The 20,086-nt window shown below is 40.4% G+C and overlaps 1 protein-coding gene and 1 pseudogene across 2 annotated transcripts; both read right to left on the bottom strand.

Annotated features, from left to right (window-relative positions):
• Window positions 1–12,808: 12,808 nt before the first annotated feature.
• On the bottom strand, window positions 12,809–13,558 carry LOC147423206 (uncharacterized). Its single transcript, XM_086501457.1, has one exon. The coding sequence runs from the start codon at window positions 13,556–13,558 to the stop codon at window positions 12,809–12,811; it is 750 nt and encodes a 249-aa protein (XP_086357583.1).
• Window positions 13,559–14,600: 1,042 nt separating this feature from the next.
• Window positions 14,601–20,084, bottom strand: LOC147423205 (uncharacterized; annotated as a pseudogene). Its single transcript, XR_015186540.1, has 3 exons — window positions 18,127–20,084; window positions 15,853–17,978; window positions 14,601–15,815 (listed from the first exon to the last, which is right to left on the bottom strand). The product of XR_015186540.1 is annotated as an uncharacterized LOC147423205 (transcript).
• Between the last annotated feature and the right edge of the window lie 2 nt (window positions 20,085–20,086).

Raw genomic sequence — 20,086 nt, 5'->3', positions numbered from 1 at the left:
CTTAGCTACCCTTAGTGTTGGCAATAGAAATTCTATCGGCAATATGGCATCAAAACCATAAACAAGGTTAAAGGGTGTAGCATTTAATGTTGTCTTGAATGAGACTCTATAAGCCCATAGAGCGGCATGGAGATTCATTTCTCATAGTCCCTCCTGAACTAACCACTTTAGTCAATACCGAGCTAAGAATTTTATTTGTATGCTCAGCTTGTCCATTTGCTTGTGGGTGATAGGGAGCCGATCTTTTATGGATGACCATAAATTTGGTAAGCAGATACTCAATTACCTCATTAAGGAAATGAGTTCCCCTATCACTGACAGTTTCTATTGGCAGTCCATATCTTGTGAACACATTCTCATACAAGAATGTGGTGGTGGTTCTGGCATCATTCTTTTGCGTTGCTTTAGCCTCTGTCCACTTGGTCAAATAGTCTGTAGCTACAATGATATATTGAGCTTGGGTTCTATAAGCAGGTGGTTGTATTGGCCCAACAAAGTCTATACTCCATTTTGCAAAAGCTCTAGTCCCCATCATTGGTCTTAAAGGCATGCTATCTACACAGGTTGGCATTTTTTCTCGTTGACATACATCACACCTTCGAACATATTCCTTGGCATTTGCAAAAAGTGTTGGCTAGTGTATGCCTGCCATTAAGATTTCTCTTGCGGTGGTGTCACTAGAAAAGTGACCTCCAGCTAATCCAGCATGTGCTTGTTCTATAATGGCCTATATTCCTCTTCATTTGCACAAAGACGCAGAGATTGATCCTTTCCTCTTCGATATAATTGGTTTTCAATAAGAGCATAGTCTCTTGCTTTTGTTTCAATTTCTCTTTGGCGGCATTTACTCATATCCTCGGAAAATGTTCGGCTTGATAAGTAAGCAACTAGATAGTTACTCCACTTAGGAACGAGTGATATTTGGAACAATGTCACATGAGGTATGGGTGCTTTTTTCTGGTATTGAGTACATTTTTTTACGAATGAGTGAACATCACTCCTCATGGTTGGCCAAAATACTCCAAGTCTCAAGATCCGTTGCATAGTTTGGTCTTCCACAAAGTGAAGTCCCATTATGGCAATATGTGATTGACTTAGGTATTGGGTTTTCTCTTCAGGATTAATACACAAACGCAATATTCCCTCCCGATTTATTTTGTATAACCTTCCAGGTAGTAATTGATACATGGATGATTGTCAATTAATCCGATTGTAATAGGAAGTTGTATTTGTGAATCCACTTGAGCTATGGTCATCAATGATACCATATTTTTTGACCATCAAGAATCATTTCCACGGAGAATAGATATGCATCTGGTAGATCATCATCTACTCCCTTTGGTGATTCGCCTGAAATAATCCTTGACAAATGATCTGCTCTTTGATGAGTGGTGCCCTTTTTCACAACTACAGTGAAATCAAATTCCAAAAGAATGATGAACCATCTCACTATTGTTCATGTGTTGCATGGCTTGTTGACCAAGTACAATAAGGCTTGGTGGTCCATAAAGAACACAAATTTGTTAGCTAATAGGTAATGTCTACACTTTTTTATGGCATAGATCATTTCTAATCCTTCCCTTTCGGTGGTTGTATAGTTTTTCTTTGCCATATTCGGATGTCTACTAGCATAACAAATAGGAAAATCAATTTTTCCGTCTCCTGGTTGAGCAAGTATACACCCAATGGTAAAATTCGAAGCATATACATGTATGTGGAATATCTTATTCCAATCTGGTGCCTTGAATATTGGGGCTGAAGTGAGAGCTTGCTTAAGCTTCATGAAGGATTCTACATACTCATGAGTCCGTTCAAAGAGTGTAAGCAAGATGTACATGGGTTTTGCAATTATAGCGTACATGTAAATGAATCGTGTGTAATATCCACAATCCCATGAAAGTTTGAACCCCTTTGACTGTTGTCGGTCTAGGCAATTCAATAATAACATGAATTTTATTCATATTAGTAGCTATGCCATTTTTAGACACTATATGTCCAAGAATTTTTTCTTGTCTGCCCATAAATGTGCACTTTTTAGAATTAAAGTAAATCCTATAAATTCTACATTTTTCGAAGACCTTTTTGAGTTGTTCAAAATGATCAGCTCGGATGATGAATGTATACATAGATCATCCATATATACTTCCAAGAAATTCCGAAGGTATTCTTTAAAAGCATGGCTCATTAATCTTTGAAAGGTAGTAGGAGCATTAGTTAACCCAAAAGACATAACCCGATAGGCAAAAATACCCTATTCAGTTGCAAAGGCAGTTTTATGTTGATCTTTGGGGTCAACCAAAAGTTGATTGTATCCCAAAAATCCATCTAAAAAGCTGTAAGTTTCTTTTCCTTCAACTCGTTCTAAAACATGCTCAGTGATTGGAAGAGGAAAGTTGTCTCTAATGGTAGCTGCATTCACTTTCTTGAGATTGATACATACTCTTAATTTTCCATTTTTCTTGGGTACTACCACAATTGAAGACACCCAATCTGTGTGTTCAATTTCATAAATGAATTCAGCTTCCTTTAGCTTTTCTATCTCTTCTTTGATCTTTCTGGAAAATGTTTCATTATAAGTATATGGCCTCTGTCTGCTTGGTTTCGCACCATCCCTCATAGGTATAGTATGTTGACCGATTTTTGAATCAACACCCTTGAGATCCTTATAAGACCAAGCAAAGATATCTCGGTATTCCTTTAGTCAGCTTAACAAAAGCTCTTTTTCTTCTTTCATCAGGTTGTTTGCAATGTAGGCAGGCCTAGGCTCTTCTCCTAGTTCTGCCAGATCTATCCTTTTTGCGTTTTCAGCTTTTCGTTTAAAGTATATCTACCAGTGATTTTTTCTTTGACACAATCATATGCATCTATTTGCATCAGAAACTGTGTTTACTAGAGACTGATGGCATACGTTTAGATCTCAAGTTCCTTGTGTCTCTTTTTCTTCTATATCATTTCTGTCTTCTCGGTTTCTAATTTGGAAAGTCAAAAAACTTTCCCTTCCCTCCTTTCATGAGTAGTTTAGCTCTCACATGGTCTTTTTTCGACCCCGAATCATCTGAGGTAGCTGAATGTTCTTCTAACTCGTCTATTGTATCATAGTAGAGGTCTGAAAAGACTTGTTGAGCTCTCATTAAGTCCTTGGATTCTTGAATTTTTTCTTCAATGTGAACTGTTGAGATCATTTGTATGAGAATTATGTCATAGCCGTCCTCATTGCAAAATTGAGTAGGCATAGACATATTTACACATACATCCATTGTTGCTAAAATTTGAGTCCACTCAAATGGCTCAAACAAATGCTCCGAAAAGGGTTCCGGTACATAAGCTTCATCTACGTAATCCCTTTCTAAGATACATTCCTCTCGTTTTAAGCTCCCATCTTCTGAGGCTCCGCACATCCAAATAGGTGTGTCTTTGTTCAACCAAGATGGAATCTTAGTTTCAGCCGAAGAGACTGAGTCAAATTCTTGTATGGGCTTTTTCATAACATCTCTATAAGTGTGATCTTTTAGATTAACTCTTGTTATTGATCCCACTTGCTTCAAGTACAAATAATTGTTTCCCCAATCCTAAATGAGTTGTACTTGTTGCATGAAAGGTCTTCCCAAGATGATTTCATAATTGAGTTTTTTTCCAAAGTCCACTACTGCAAAAGTATGTTGATAATCAATTCCACAGAAATTAACTATCACTTTTCCAAGCAGTCCTAAGGGTCTTTCGATGTGTCCATAAGCCAATTGCAATTTCATTCGAGTTGTCTAATGGTTGGTTTTCCCCATGATTCCCATATTGCTTTCATGGCTATGGCTATGCCTGCTCCACTATCCCAGTATTGCCATGGTTTCTATATCATTATATCTCACTGTAAGGGTTGTGTTTACTTATTCCGCTTTGTAGTATTCTTCGATTTTGTTCATTGGACAAATCTAATCTCTTTGTTTTCCAATTCGTGTTTCAAATTTTTTCAATTTTTCACGATTAGCCCTATTATCCCCACCTTCTCTAGAGTTTTCTGTAGATCATTCCATAGATTGGTCTGATTTTTAACAGTTCTCCTAAGAGTGCATTGAATGGGTGTAGACATGATTGAATGGATGTTGTCTACCTCTAGGGTCTGTTCCGCTCTTTTTATCTGAGTGGTTTTACACACTATGGATTCGTCTTCGTGATCTCCCAAAAAAGAGGGTAGTGTTTTCAGAGTCATTGGTTTAGACATTCCTGAAGCTTCAGAGCCGCAATCCCCATATAAGGATTGTACATCCATTTCCATATCAGGAGGTAGATTGTCTAACCAAACTTCCTCTATAGGAACTGACTTCAAAGCCAGGCTCCCATCATTAATCTCTCTAGCTTTTTCCCATAAGTGTCCTGGCCAGTCTTCTTTTACGGACGAAATTCCATCTAGAGCATCTTCAATGTCAGGCACTATGAGTTTTGGCTCTTTAGTTTCATGGTGGGGTTCTACCACCACTTTGGATTTCTCTTTACTGGTTCCTACCACAAGCTCCTCAAGTTTTGCTATACTCTCGAGCTTGGGTTTTTGTTTTTCCAACATCTCTTGAGTAATTCTTACCAGATTCTGATAAGCTTCAAGCTTAGCTGCTTCCATATCTGGAGAAGGATAGTTTTTCCATTTGTTTTCTATGTTTTGACCTGCTTTAAGTCCTGCTTGGTAAGCTTCCAAGGCTGCATTGATTGGCTCAAAAATTTTGTCTACCAAAATTGACCCTCCAGATTTCACTGTGATTTTCTTGATTTCACTTCCAGTTTCTTTCATTTTTTCTTGGAATAGTTTCTTGGCTTTATCCTTGATTTTAGCCCTTTTTTTTTTTTTTCTCATCTCATACCTTTGGCTTCTTCTTCTCTTGGTCTTTTGAGAGGAAATTTTTGTATTCTCCGAATCATCAGAGGAGTTATGTTTCTTTTTCTTAGCCTGGGCTCTACTGATTACTTGGACTACGTTCAGTACTGCTTTACCCTTATTTAAAGGATTTTTTGGACAATCTTCAAGGAAGTGTCCTCCCTTTTTGCAACATTGTACACAAAAAGCTTCAACTCGCTTAATGTTCTTGTCAACAAGCTCTATGCATTCATTTTTCCACTGGTCATCTGCACCACAGTTATGACAGTTTTCAGTCCTTGGCTTAATTATGGGTCTTACCATCGGTTGATTAGCTACATAGTACATCGACGCAAGCTCTGGTGTAGTATAAGTCGCAGGTTCTTCCATTGGTGGTGGATATGAATTATACACTCTCCTTCTACCATTACTGTACATGAAATAGGCTCAACATAGGGCGTAACAGGCACTAGTGCTTGTTTATCTATGACTCCCTCTAAATGCATGTACTTTACAGGCACTGCATTATGTCCAAGATATGGAGGTTTTTGACCCAATGCGGTTTGAGGTCTTTCCATACCCATCGGTGTTCTTTGAGCTGGGGCCATATTAGGTTTATATCTGTACATGGGTTGTCCTTGTGGCCTTATAGGTACATATAGAATGTTCCCATCATACTTTGGTTGGTAATAACACTCATTGGTCTCATGGTTGGTACATTTACCCTTGATTGCACACCATTTTTGCGGCCTAATTGGTTGTCCCTGTGGAGGTGTCCCTTGTCATGGTCCCCTCATAGGTGCTTTTTGCATGTTATTCATCATTTCATTCATTCTTTTGAGCATGTCTTCTATGACTGTAAGCGATACTACAGCAGCCGTTCCCACTTGTGCTGGTTTGGTGGATGCTATTTCCTCACTTTGATTATCCTTAGGGACATCTTGTTCATTGAAAATATCACAATTGTCTCCTAATTCAATAGCGTCTGACAAACACTCTTCTAGGGTCATATGTTTCTTTCTATGCAATATAGCATGAAGTTCTTTGTTTAAAATCCCTCTAGAAACAATGATACTAATTTTTCTTCTGCAGGTATTTCTAGTTCGGAGCATCTTGCAATATATTGCTTCATTCTAGTTGCACAATCCCTAACAGACTCACCTTGTTTCTGTTTGAAGCTATAGATTTGAGCTACCGTATTATGTTTGATCCCCATTTTGGAACATGCAGCTACAAATCCTTGAGCTCATGTATTTAAGTCCATGATTGACCTTGGTGGAATGTTTTGGAACCATGTCAGTGCTTTTCCTTCTAATGTCATTCCAAATCCCTCAAATTGAGTATGAAAATCAAATATGCCTTCTGCTCTTAGCACTTGCTTAAATCTTGCTAAGTGGTTATATGGATCCCCAGATCCACTGTGTTTTCTGACCCATTTTTTAAAATTAGCTGGTCTAACACGTCTATTTGGTTCAACTCCAGGTCTCCTGGCAGTTGGTACTGTCCCGAGTCCTTCAAACCAATCTATTGGAAATAGTGACTCATGTAGCCATGGACTAGCTTTAGTGTCACGCGGTTTTCTTTGCGATGAGGTAGGTTTGGGTTTTTCAACCTTGCTCCCAAAAGATCTCTCGTGGAGTTCCTCTCTTGGAATAGTTTCCTGTCCTTGGCCCAATATCCAATCTCTTATGGAGTACCCTTGGTATTTGGTTTGTTCCACCTCCTCAGAACGCATTATAACAAATTTATTGTTATAACAATCCCTAAATAGGTAGGTTGGTAGATATGTTGAACCCTTGTCCTTGATTTTGAAGATATAGATGATCTTCATGTTTATTAACTGTCCCAATTTGGCATGAGAAGTCCATAGAAGATCTTTGACGTTTCTATCCTCCCAACAATAGACTCCGATCCTAGGATTATCCATGCTAAGTCGTTTCAAAGGCTTCAAATCAACTTGATCGTATCTCTTGAATTCTAAAGTCAGCGGTCCTTCTTTTGTTGCCATATCTGGAATTATGGTATTTACTTCTAAACCCCATTTGTCTATCACATCAGGGTTTTCAACTTATAAATACTGAGTTCCGTTTTTATCCATATGCATTTTTCCTTGTTTGTTTGCCATGATTTTCTCTTCAAACTCTATTTCATGGTCATCAATGCAAATGGCATACTCTTTATTAGGATCCAAGTAAACCTGAGCTCTGTGGCCATTAGTTTTATAAAAGGTGAGTATGTGCTTATAAGGCACTATCGTTTCAGTTCCTGAATGAGTCGAATAGGAAGACATTTCAGATGTTGATTCTGAAAAAGTGTCTGAGACTTCTTCAAAGATAGTGTCCAAGTGATCGCCTTGATTTACACTCTCTTTGGTGGATACCCTACTAGTGGTCTCTCCAAATATTCCTCGGTTTGCTGGTATACGACTAGATCTAAGGTTCATATAGACTTGTGAAGACCTGGATAGAGTACTTACCATCGGATTGACTTGTTATCAGTTTCTTCCACTTGACTTGATTGCAACTTTTGTCAAGATTTCAATTCCTCCTCTGCAACCTGATTCATGTATCAATTTTAATCAAGTTAGCTATTCTTTCACAAAGACTGTACAATTTTTGCTAACTATTGTGACTAGTCTATGTGTATCACTTCAATTTGAGTTAAGTGAGTCAGCAATTGAGACTTTCAGATTCTACTTTTTCAAAAAGCCAAAAGACTATCTACAACCTGGAAACTGAGTAAACATGTACTAATTTGGATCGGATCGAACCCAAAATTGACCGATGGCCTTGTATTATGTTGTTCTAACACTATACAATCTCAAAAGTCCAAAATTCTATCTCTGTGTATCAAAAGTAAATAATCGTGATTATTTACTTTTTTCAATTTTCTACAATTTTTGGCTTGTTTTGCCAAGTATTCAACTTGTTAAGGTCTCTCAACAAGGTTCACTGAGTTTGATCAAAATTTGTCCAAGTTATCAATTGTTTCGTGTCCGTAGACTCAGTTTTCAAGAATCTGGCTTAAGTCTCACTTCTGTGATCCAAATTTCACCAAATTTGATTTGTGTGGTCTACTTGATATGCTTAACCTTGGGGGATACTCAAATGTGCAAAAATGTCCAATTTTGTAATAGATGTAAAATATCGTGATTATTTACAGCTAGTATTTTTATGCAATTTTTTACCACAATATTGGCACAGAATGGTTAAGCAGCTCAACTTAAGCTCCCTAGCCAAGTTTCATCAAGTTTGGATAATCTATGTTCAAATGGTCAACAATTTTGTGTCTGCAGAGTGACTTTACAAATTTGGCCACAATTTTCACTTCAACGATAACATGCTAAAAATAGTGGTATGCTGGGTTGGTCAAAAAGGTTGAGGAATGAGACAAAAGTAAATGATGCGATTATTTACTTCTGATAAATTTTTACATCTTTTTTATCAATCGATGCATGCGCACCTGTTTAACACTTCAATATAAGCCTATGAGTCAAGTTTCACTGAGTTTGAACAAAAATTTTCCAATTTACACTCAAGTTCTCGTCAATCAGTATAGATTTCAATTTTTATCAAGGTTTTGGTTAGTTTAGTGATCCAAATTATATGGGCCTTTACAAAGTATGTTTGTACACATGCATAGAGTCTTTGGTATCAACCTTGGTCACTTTTGAGCTGAAAGTAAATAATCGTGATTGTGCCTAAAATGAGCACTTTTTTCAACTTTTCTAGTGGACAGTCTTCTTATAATCTATTTTAAGCCTCTGAGTCAATTCAAAACTTAATTTAGCCTAAAATATCAAGAAAAAGTAAATAATCTGAGTTTTTATAAACTCTTGAAAATTTACCTCAATCACGTCCTTAAGCTTACCCACTGGTTCATACAACCTTTAAAGCATAATCTCGAGCCGGATTCAGTGGTTGACAGTCTTTTGGTGTTATTTCAAGCCGTAGGCCAGAAATTCTGCAGCTTCACATAAACAACTCACAATTGATTCTTTTGGAAGAGCAATGTCCTGAGATCCCACCTCGGATTCTACTTACCCTACTCCTAGGTTCTATTGCAATGGGGTTGCTAATCGTTAATCGACAAACAAATCATAACTGTTACAGCATCAAACGACATCCAAACGTTACGAAACTTCTAAAACATGTTCATAAGACTTAAGTACACATGCTTATGGTTTCAATTCTCACTTTAGGTCAAGTGAAAAAATCGCGATTACTAACAACACAGTGAGTTTTTGACCTAGTCGTTTTCGACCCAGAATGCATCTAAATGCTTAGCAATGATGCCCCAATATCCTACCTACACTTATTTTATGGTTTTTAAGCTTAAATTCCTATTTATGATGAAATTAAACCGTGGGTAGGCGATGCCAAAAGCTACGGATTACCATGAAATGCTTACATCAATGCGTAAAGCTTTTACCTGCGGTTGCAACGCAACAAACGGCACTGCAATGTGACAACCGAGAAGGGAGTAGGAACTGCGAGAAGGAGAGAGGTGAGGGCTGTTAGCTCACATTGTGTTCTATTATCCAAAAAACTTCTAAAATACTTACAAAAATTGCCTTATATACCTTAGCCAAGATGTCTATGGTCAAAACTAATAATCTTGGAGCTCTAACTAAAGATAGGTTGATACAATCTGGAAGCTTGTAGCCCTGGCTCATCAATTACAATGTTTATCTGGAAGTAAGAGTTACAACATTCCCAATTCATCAAAATAATAAATGTTTTTACAATAAAAGCTCCGAAAAATGTTATATGAGTTAGCTTGCTGTTAAACGGAGGTAGGCATTCCAATGCTGAATTGGGCTCAAGAGCAAAACCGCCAAATGCAACAGACAGTGCACAGTGACGCAAGAAAGCGAAGATGCGCTTCGAGAATAGAGATAGAAAGTTTACATTAAATCTGAAAAAACAGATCACATTCATCGTCTTCGAGCAACTGAGAAGTGGGATAAGCTCAGGCCTGAGTTTAGAAGAGTCTCAAAGGTAGAGTTTATGAGAAGATTGTCAAAGAGCGCATGGCAACCTACCTCGCATCATCAAAAGAGCGCATGGATCACATCCAACAGCAAATCGATGAAGGCTATGAAAAGAATGTAAGTACCATGGCCACTACATCGAGTTTACATATTATTGCATCATGCTTTATTATTACATTTGTTGTGACATGTTTGCTTTGTCAGTCCTAGTTACTTGAAGGTGGATTGTTTGCACGAATACGGTCCTAGTTTATTGAGATGGGTTTAGGTCCACATTGAGATTTCTCCCGTTCAATGGCTGATTTAGGCATAATGACCTTGGAGGATTATCCTTGTAAACCATTTACCATTGATGAGTTGAGGCATGTTTGCTTGCCTAGTCCCAGCTTATCTTAAGGTGCATTGTTTGCTAGAAGTTGTTCTAGTTTACTGAAAAATTCATGGCAACTCTACCAAGTTTACATATTATTGCAGCATGGCTTATTACTACATTTGTTGTGGCATGTTTGCTTGCATGGTCCAAGTTCACTTCAAGGTGAATTTTTTGCCCAAAAGCGGCCTAGTTTACTGAGGACAGTTTAGATTTACATTGCACTAGCTCTCGTTTGAATGGATGATTTAGGCACAACAAAGACTATGATCACTTGTGTTGAGGCATGTTTGCTTATGATTACTTGTGTTGAGACATGTTTGCTTTCTTGGTCGTAGTTTATAAGGCAATGCATTGTCAACGAAGACAATCCTTGCTTATGATTAATTACTTGTGGTTGAGGCATGTTTGCTTTATTGGTCCTAGTTTACAAGACAGTGCATTGTTTGTTGGTAGTTGTCCTAGTTTACCGATGGCTTTTGGAGAAATTTTAAGCTAATTCTCGGCGTCTTGATTGAAATCATTTTATGTAAAATTGTTGGTTTCTTACAGACTGTTTTTTTTGGCTACATTCATCTAAACATGTTGGGTTCAATGGAGGCTATCACTGAGCTCAATCCTCGTTGTTGTTATGCATGCAATGTATGCATGAATGGGCTAACTTGTGGTTTCATTTGGTTGACTGAATGCGGAGGTCCTAGTTCACTTTGTTGTGGCATGTTTGCTTGCATGGTCCTAGTTCACTTCAAGGTGGATTTTTTGCCCAAAAGCGGCCTAGTTTACGTGAGCTCTAGGGCCACCTTTTCCTGGATGGTACCCACATCATTGCTGCATAACATCAGCCATATTGGAATCCCTGTGCCGTTTTGGTTTGGGAAGACTGCACCATAAAGCGGTAGACCATAAATGTTTGTCTTGAAAGTGCTATCCACGGCCCATGAGTTCTGACGAGAGAAACAAAAAGCGACTTGTAGCATCCACTCATCTTGAATGAGGAGGATGAATGGCCGCTTGTTCTCATCAAGGTTTTGGGGACTGTAAGACTACACAAAGATTACCTGTCCATACAAGAAGTATACTTAAGGATACATGCTCACCCATTCAGCTTAAGAAGTTGAGAATGTAGGATTACCTTCTTCAATTCTTGCAAACGTAGAGCCTCTGCAAGCATTGCACCCCCTTCACTACCTACAAAGTTACGTACAGTCAAAAGAAATGTTGGATCAAATGCTATAAAAAACTCAGCAGAGAAAAGGCTTTTCAGAAATTCCAATGGCAAGTTAAGTACCACGATTGTGCATTTGATGAAATAGCATTTGCACCTCTTTTGGTATCATAAAAAATCGCACGATCCAACTCAGATGCATTTGCCATGTGAAACCTTTCCTTGGAGATCGACATTTTGGCGACATGGCGGCACATCTCAACACCAAACAAATCATCCATACAACATGCAATTACAGTTGAATGCACTGGCAAGTGGTAAAGATCAACATGTAAGCTAGGTATGTGCCCGGTGTGATCACCATGGATTGCAATAGTCACCCTATCACCACCATCACAGTGTTGAACCACCACCCTAAATAGTCACTCGCACCTCTTGGACTTTCATTGTCGCCGCTTATCCGCACCTCTGCGATCTATGCTTCCACCTCGATGGCAAATGTATTCTTGTAGCCACTTATATGCTTTATGCTTCCTTGAAGATTTGACTAGGACCAGCCGTGTGTGATGCTTTATCATGATTCTTGCTCGTTGGAAAGTTGAATCTTCTCAGGGTCCACTTCATTAGAGATAGGTGAAGGAGAATTATGCCCGTCAATGTTTTCAACCAGAATTTGAGGTGATGACTTACTCTGTGCAACGGTTACTACATGCTGATTTTCCATGTTCTACATAGCTGATAGTTTAGTACAAATAATAACATTATTTATGTTAGTCTTTATTGAAGTATGACTTGAAATACCTTATTGTTGGAAGCTCTCACTGTATGCTCCCTTTGAATGTGACAATAATCTGAGAAATCTTCCTCTTCTCGAAGTTGAGAGTAGTTGATTCCGTGCATTTCTACTCCTCCACATGTTGTGAAGAAGTCTTGATCTACTGGAGTCGCCATAGATCTAAGCGCCAAAATAGCTTCATCTTCTTCAATTACTGCAAATGGTGTGGCTGGGACCTGAGAATCAATCTCCTTTGTAGCAGTGGTTTCTTCCTCTTCCACTATGTTCATGTGATTACACGACATATTTTCGAATTTCACAGCACAAGGATCAAGAAGCCAAATCCCCGTGGCCTTAAATCCAGCTTTGATATTGTTTTTGTGAAAGATGAGTGTATGGCTTTGGCAACAATAGTAGCTGCTCGATCTTGCTAGCTTGCCTTGAAGAAGTCCTTAAGTGCCAGATGTCTCTTTCTTTTCTAAATTGAGCTTTCAAAGGTTTAAACACTAATACATCTAGTGGTTGAAGTTTGTGTGATGTGTGAGCTGGCAGGGTAATGATATCAATACCTGATGCATCTGCCTTTGCCACCACATCTAGAGAGACGTGGCTGCCATGACCGTCTAGAATGAGAAGATGCCGAGTCTCCTTTCCATAGTGTGCAGTTATTGCTTTGTCAAAGTGGTCAACCAAGCATGAAAGAGTTCGCCCGTCATCCATGCCTTTCTCTGCACAGCCATGGCTGCACCTTCTTCACAGTTTTGAATGTAGTTGCTAGTGATTCTATTGCCTTTAAATATGTAGGATGAAGGAATTGTATGTCCCGCGGCATTAACGCAACACAAAACCGTCATCCACTCACGAGAGTCGCATGTGATGTCATAAATTGCCTTCGCTCCTTTTCTTGCCAACACCTTCATACCTTTGTCTCTTGAACCTTGAAAGCCCGTCTCATCAGCATTCCAAATGTTGGAGGAAGGATATTTGTGTGCTTGATATAACTTGTCGAGGTTATCATGCAAAGATCTCACTATCTCCGGCCTGAATCGGGTTGCCCTAGATTGATCCAAACTCTCTGAAACTCTGAATACCAATTTTGGGTGTCTTTTACGAAATGCATCCCACCAACTTTTGCCGGGAATGCCATTTGAAAAGAGTGTGTGTCTGATCTGGCAGATTTCAGCAACTTTTAGCTTCACATCTAGTACCCATACGCCATGCCCAAAATCACATTTCAAAAAGATCCATTGTAATAAAGCCTCCTCCTCTTCAGTTAGTACTGTCATTGGCCCCTTTTTCTTTTTAAGAGTCTTTCCCTCTTCCCAATTTGCAATTGCTGTTTTGCTCATGCCAAATTGCATCGCACATTTCTCCAATGATAGACCGTCCTCTTGTGCCTTGAGGGCTTTAGCCATATCCTCTTCAGTCCATGTCTTTTGATTGCGTTTCTTTTTAGTTGTGGTGGTTGGATTCTCGAGAATAGACTATTGAATATGTGGCTCCAAAGCTTTTGGTTTTGGGAATTTTGGTTTGGCTTGCAAGGCAAGTGGGGGAATTAATGTTAGTAGATTAGTAGATATCATGTTTGTAGAAGTAGATGTTAATAGATATATGCGTTTGCTCGCAGTCTGGAGAGCTTCATTATTGCGGTGATCTAGAACAGCGGTACGGACATGGGTGTCCTGCAACTGAGTGTTTTCTTCTTTGATGTTCGTCAAAGACCAACACTGCGTGATCAAATGCACAACTGCCTAGGTTTAAATTTACCATCAGACGCACAGGTCTGTTCGTTGAGTGCTCTGGAATCTGGATGTTGTCTGGCATGTCATGAAATGTCGTGTTGTCCGTCTCTGCGTCCTTCTCTTGCATAAGAGCAATTGAATTGGATAGATACCATTAGCATATGCGGCGCGGGGCCACTGGATCGGGAGGAGAAGCTGAAGGCTGTTTTTTGGCTGAAGCCAAGGAGCTTTTAGGCACATGAAAATCACCGATTAATCTACTGATGGTTAAGCAGCTTGCACACGGCCCCAAAAAGTAGCTGCCACCTCAGTCCACTGCCCTGCGCAACAGTTGTTGGCCAGCTGATTGAGCCTCATGTACCTAGTGCAAGAGCAGGGAAAGCACAAGTCGACTCAGCCAATTTTGCACATCTACCTTCCACCATGTCAGGCCCTCATCCCTGCCCTCTGATTTATGGCTGGCTTGTGGTGCTATGTGGTGAGTCTATGCATTTTTTCTCCTATCTGTACTTTGAGATAAGGAGCTAAGGTCAGCTAATATATTTTTGCTAGAACCCCCTAGATGCATGCCTACTACAAACTGCAGCACCAGCATACACTCTGCATTTTATACTCACCGTGAACAACAAGAGTATCTGGCTAGAATTATGAAAAACACTCAGCTATTATCGAAAAGAGAGAGAGAGAGAGAGAGAGAGAGAGAGAGAGAGAGATATATGAAATGAAATGTTATATTAACGTCTTCAAAAGGCCAAAATGACCTATGAGACCAAAAAGTTACAACTGGTGAATCTGATATCATGTCTGAGTACGAAACTAAACGAACTAAACACTAGAACACTGAGGAAGGAAATAAATCTGAAGCTGATTCGGGATTGAGACGAGATACGAGAGAGAGAGAGAGAGATGATACACATTACTATTAATGAGAAAGCATCATACGGTCCGCATTGTTGTAATCAATAGATACATGAGAGTAGATGGAAGACAATTTTAGGCCTTACAAAAAGTTTCCACCCATACATATATCTGAGTGTGTGTAACAAGTCAAGAAACAATGCCTCGTAGCTGAGATCAAACAATACGTCTAATTAGAGCGTAGATAAAGGATGTTCCAACAGTTTACTAGGCAGAGCTTACAAAGGTTAGGACCTAGAGGCTTGTGCTGCGAGGTGATGGTTTACAAAAAAATCCCGGACCCATAAGTACTTGCAAACAAAAAGTTGCAAAAAGAAGCCAAAACTTACCTGCTTTGCCACAAGTAAAACCAGTCATCGAGTATTCATACTGAAAGCTCGCACACATGTTATCAGGAGGTGCTACAAAGAGCAGCTAGTTTGGGCTGGAGGCTTCTAGCCAGCTGAACTTCATCCAAGCTAAGCTGATATGTACCATCACCAACCCTGGCCATATCTTGCAAAATACTGGCATTGGGGTCCTTGCCAAACATTATGGTGTGCAAAACCAGGCGAGGCTCTTGCTGTTTCAACTTTTGCACCATATAAACAGGGTCTGTACCACCGTAATTCCCCCCATCACTCAGAAAGATAATCATTGGGCTTTTCTTATCCATATCAGGTTGGCAGCTAGACTCGGAAAGAATTTGTTCAGCCATCTGCAAACCAGAAGAGTATGTAGTTCCTCCATTGGCACTGTGATGCAGAATCTGATTGATTATGTCCTTAGAAATCCGTGCCAACTTAGCAGACACATAACCAGTATCGTCAAATAAAACAACTGATATAGAGTCCTCTATCTGTAGACCACTTGCCACAGTTGATTGCATTCGTGTCTTAATGAATCGCAGAAAAGCCTCATAGATGCACCCCAACCTGTTCTTATGCCCACTCTGGTGCCATTGTCGGTGTAATGTCGTCTAATGCCATGGAGCCAGATTTGTCCATCACAAAGATAACGTTATGCGGTGGGGCTGGAGGATATGTAACTGAAGATGGCCATCATTTTACCTGCAACCATTCCAAAATATCCTCCTGCTTGAGGCACAGGTGCATGCCAAAGCTTCTCTGTGTAATAAGATTTACCTGAGTTGGAATTCTCTGTGTTGTGCTCATCAGAACGACAAAGGTGATTGCATAAAGCAAAGGATTCCTTTTCAGCTTCCTCACATGGGTCCACAAATCTTATGTACTCCCAATAGGTTTGATGAGTCATTTCATCCAGCTGTTTTTCCACATCCAGGCCTTCACATTTGGTGTGTACCAAGTGCCTAGCCCCATCATAAAGCTTTCCTGTGCAACATCCACTTCCTGCTTTCTCAGGGCAAGGTGCCAAATGCGCGTGCCCTCTTCCCCGAGCCTTACAGTGCATCATACACATTTCTGCCTCTCCCGATTGTCCTCGGACATATTTTCTATCCTGCACATCAATGTCCTCCACTTCAGCCACAAACCTCATTTTCCTCATATTTCCATGCACAGTTTTGTGCAAGCCTGCATGGCCAAATGGAAGTTGGCAATAATAATCACATGCTGGACATCTCACATCACAGTAATGCAGCACATTTATATTAGTGGAATGCGTGTGGGATCCTTTGTGACTGCACATGAAAGGAGGAACCATCAAGCAGCATCCTTTGCGGTCCTCAGATTGCTCTGACACATAATCATACTCAAAATCACTTCTTTTGCCATGAAAGGATCTAGTCTGCCTTAGAAGCTCAGTGTGAACGTAACACACTCCAGGTGCTTCACACTTCAAAGGGCAATAATGCTCATGGGCACAAAAGTGTTGTGCACCTGCTTCCAGATCGTGGAAGTGATCTTGTGTCACACATGTGCGCGTGCAACCTGGCATCGAACATTGTATGGGGCAGATCTTCTCATGAATCCATGGCGGTCATGTTGACCCAACTCAAAAGGCACAATGCAAGCATTGTGACAGCCATGAAGGGCACATTTCTCCTTGCACATATGTTGGACAGAGTTGCAGCGATGTTCCCCAAGGTGGTTTACCCGCAAAGAGCACGTCTGATTGCAGTTGGAGGCACGATCTGAGAAGACGCAGGGTTTCTCGCAAGTATGAGCTTTCTTCTTACAGTCATGGGGCCCATTGTGGCCTGCCAGGTCATTGCATTCCAAAACCATATGCCTAGAAAATCCTGCTTCTTCAAAGCAGTATGAACATTCCTGCATACAAGAATGACTTCCTAGACAAGAGTGGTCAGAATAGTGTCCTTTTGGAAGGAGGCATAAGAGGAAGCATTTTTTGCATTTACAAGTACACAGTTGTACTCTATGTTTCATGTCGGTTAGCTTGGTTGATGCTTCAAGCACCAGCTTCTGCATATCACTATCTTCTTTAAATTCCAGAGTGTATACCTCTAGCCATTTAAGGACACGAGATTGTCGTCGTTCCATCAAGGAGTTGAGAAAGGTCTGGTACAAACCATGCCAGTTCTGGTCATTTCCATCATGATGCTAAGCAATGGCCTCAAACTTTTGTTTTAAGGGCAGGATAACTTCTGCACTACTGCTATCATTCTGTATTCCTGCCAGCTCTAATCCTGCATCTTGAACTACGCTAGCAACTTGCCCGGCCACAAAAATTGGCCCATCTGTTATATTCTCATCTTGTTAAAGTCCAGAAGACATTGACCATCAGAGCACTCACCCAATCTAATAGCTGACTCTAAATGATTTCGAAGCACAGACAGTCTCATTGCCACTTGCTTTGAATCCTCTGAAGACCAATCTCTAGCACTGATCTGCGCTAGCACCAGCTTGAAGTCTTCGATGAAACACCGCCCACTGTTGTAGGTCGCATTAATCTCCTGTATAGTGAACCCAATTTCACTAATACTTTCCTGAAAATCGGGTCGCTGAAATGGAGGCAATGCTGCAACACAGGCCTGCCCATTATACATGGTCACCAAGAAATTTTCTTTGGACTTGTTACAGATATAGCCGATTTTGGCAAAGAACTCCGATTTCAGATCTTCCACATCAGCAGCATCCACATCTTTTATGGCCAGGTAAAAGAGGCCTTTGAATAGCTTCTCATCAGCCTTTACGAGGCTGACACCATCTTGAAACCACTGGAAGGTAGCTTCAGTTTCTTTGTCCATGTGAAAATCCTGTTTGCAAGTCATTACCCAGAAAAATTTAGTTTAGGCTTGAACCCTTCAGACAGTATTATTGGCACAAACGTCATGTCACCAACATCTCTGCAAACCATAGCATTTTCTCTTAATTGCAATGTGGAGAGAAAGGTCATCAATTTACCTTTTTGTTGAATATGGTGATGTTACTAATTGCAGCATTGAGAATTGACAGGAACATGTCTTCTTGCTCGCTTCGCTCAAAACTCCCCAGCCCCTCAAAGTCAAGAAGCACATAAAGACAATCAGATTCACATCTCACAGTCATCCACACACCATCTGTGCATCTGTCTCCAGCTACATCCAACAGGCTACCGGAAAGATGGTTAAGAAGGTATGACTTGCCACTGCTCTGTTTAACCATTGAGGAAATTACTTTGACCGCTCTCTTCCATCCAGCCAAAATAATATCATAGGGTCCGAAGCGCAACAGGGATGCCAATGAGACAGCATCTGAGAAGGTTGCATTTGATGGAATCTGAAGGCCATTCACCATTGGCTTTAATGTGTTGTTTTCTGCTCGTGCAATCTGTAGTGGCACCAGACATAGAAGCTTTTGCATCCATCCGCCCAAACCTCTTTCTCTGGGATTCCCTACTGCCAGAAACTGCTCAAGATAGAAGCTATTCTGAATTGTTGCAATTGACACTTGCATTTTCAGCAAATTAAACACTTTGCCCTTCTTTTTAAGCTTTCGGAGAGAGAGCGCAATAAGGTCTTCACAGTTCTTCTTGGCTCTGTGATCGTCCCAGCTTAGGGAAGGGGGGTCCATTAAGACACAGAAACCAAGATCCCTCTCTGTGGAGAGAAGTGGAGGACTGACTGCATATTTGTCAAACACGTGGAAGAGGTAATCAAGAGCTGGACTACAGGATTGAGGTTTCTGCTCATTATTGTCAGTTTTCTGAGATGCACTCGGCTGATTACCAACCTTTTGGAGCTGGAAGCTCTGATGAGCAGAAGAAACCTCTATGTCAGAGCATTCCCATGGCTCCTTGGGGAAAGGAGAACAAGCTGCATCTGAGTTCCGAAGTATTTGCACACAGCATGCAACTCTTCTATATCTTGTCCACTAAAAGCATCTATTGGCAGGCATTTCAAAAGTGTTAGTGTATCATCTAGCAGGTAAGCATAGGCTGAGAGCTGGGAGAAATCAGGGTGAACATGAGCATTGGATGCGTCCTCATTTCCATCCATATTTCTGCTCTGTGCATTTGTGCCCGTGTAGAATACTATCAAGCAAGAAGCATCAGGAGTTACGCAGGCTTTCCTGATTGGACCTGGTAGAGTAATATGCCTGGCCCTCATCATAGAAGAAGAAAGTTCATAGACACGCAGTCTGTTTTCATTATCAACTAGTAAGATTTCCCGCTTACCTGGCACTAGCTCCATCCACACAATGTTAGTGCTGCCAGAATATTTAGAGAGTTGGATGTCGCTACCTGCCCATTCCATATGCTGATAAGCCTCGTCGAATCTGTAAGCCCTTAGAGAGCCAAACTTCCTATCATATAATACCAAGAACCTTGATACCTCATCAAATGCCCAGAGATCAAAACCCCTTTTGAAACTCTTACTTGGATTTGCACCTATATGAGACCCTAGCAGCCGAGGGTAACAGTAAAGGTCCAAGCGAGATTTATCCACAGGCTCAACAAAAACTAGAACGTGGCCTGCTTTGACCATCACCACAGCTGACAACCTATCTAATTCAGGGTTCAAAGTGATCAACTCTGTTGGTCTGCCACAAACAGGGACCACAACCTTGCCAGAGAATGGGTCGCTCATGAGCTCGTCCAGGTCACCTTTTTCAGGTACCATTTCAATGGCATGCCAAGTAAGAGTCTCTATCTCTAGCTCCTCGCATTGATAAGAAATTGTCAGTCTGTCTGCACAATCAAAAACATAATGGAGCACATATTGAAAGGATGTCGTTGGACGGTTAGACTGCTGCTGTAATCTCAATAGGCAAAGTTTTCTCTTTTGCTCAGAATTCTTGGAGGAATCCTCAATTGGAATAAACAATTGGGCTTTCATGTTTGATAATAGAGACTTTGCTTCTGTGTCATGGGCTTTTCTCATGG

The sequence above is a fragment of the Adiantum capillus-veneris genome, chromosome 26 (genome assembly GCF_014529385.1).
Source record: "Adiantum capillus-veneris isolate H3 chromosome 26, ASM1452938v2, whole genome shotgun sequence".
NCBI classification, from domain to species: domain Eukaryota; kingdom Viridiplantae; phylum Streptophyta; class Polypodiopsida; order Polypodiales; family Pteridaceae; genus Adiantum; species Adiantum capillus-veneris.
Note: the sequence above shows the minus strand (reverse complement) of the source record. Positions and strands in the feature narration are given on the sequence as shown.

Coding starts and splice junctions, on each gene's coding strand:
- LOC147423206 (XM_086501457.1), bottom strand. CDS start 13,558: ATGGCTAAAGCCCTCAAGGCACAAGAGGACGGTCTATCATTGGAGAAA.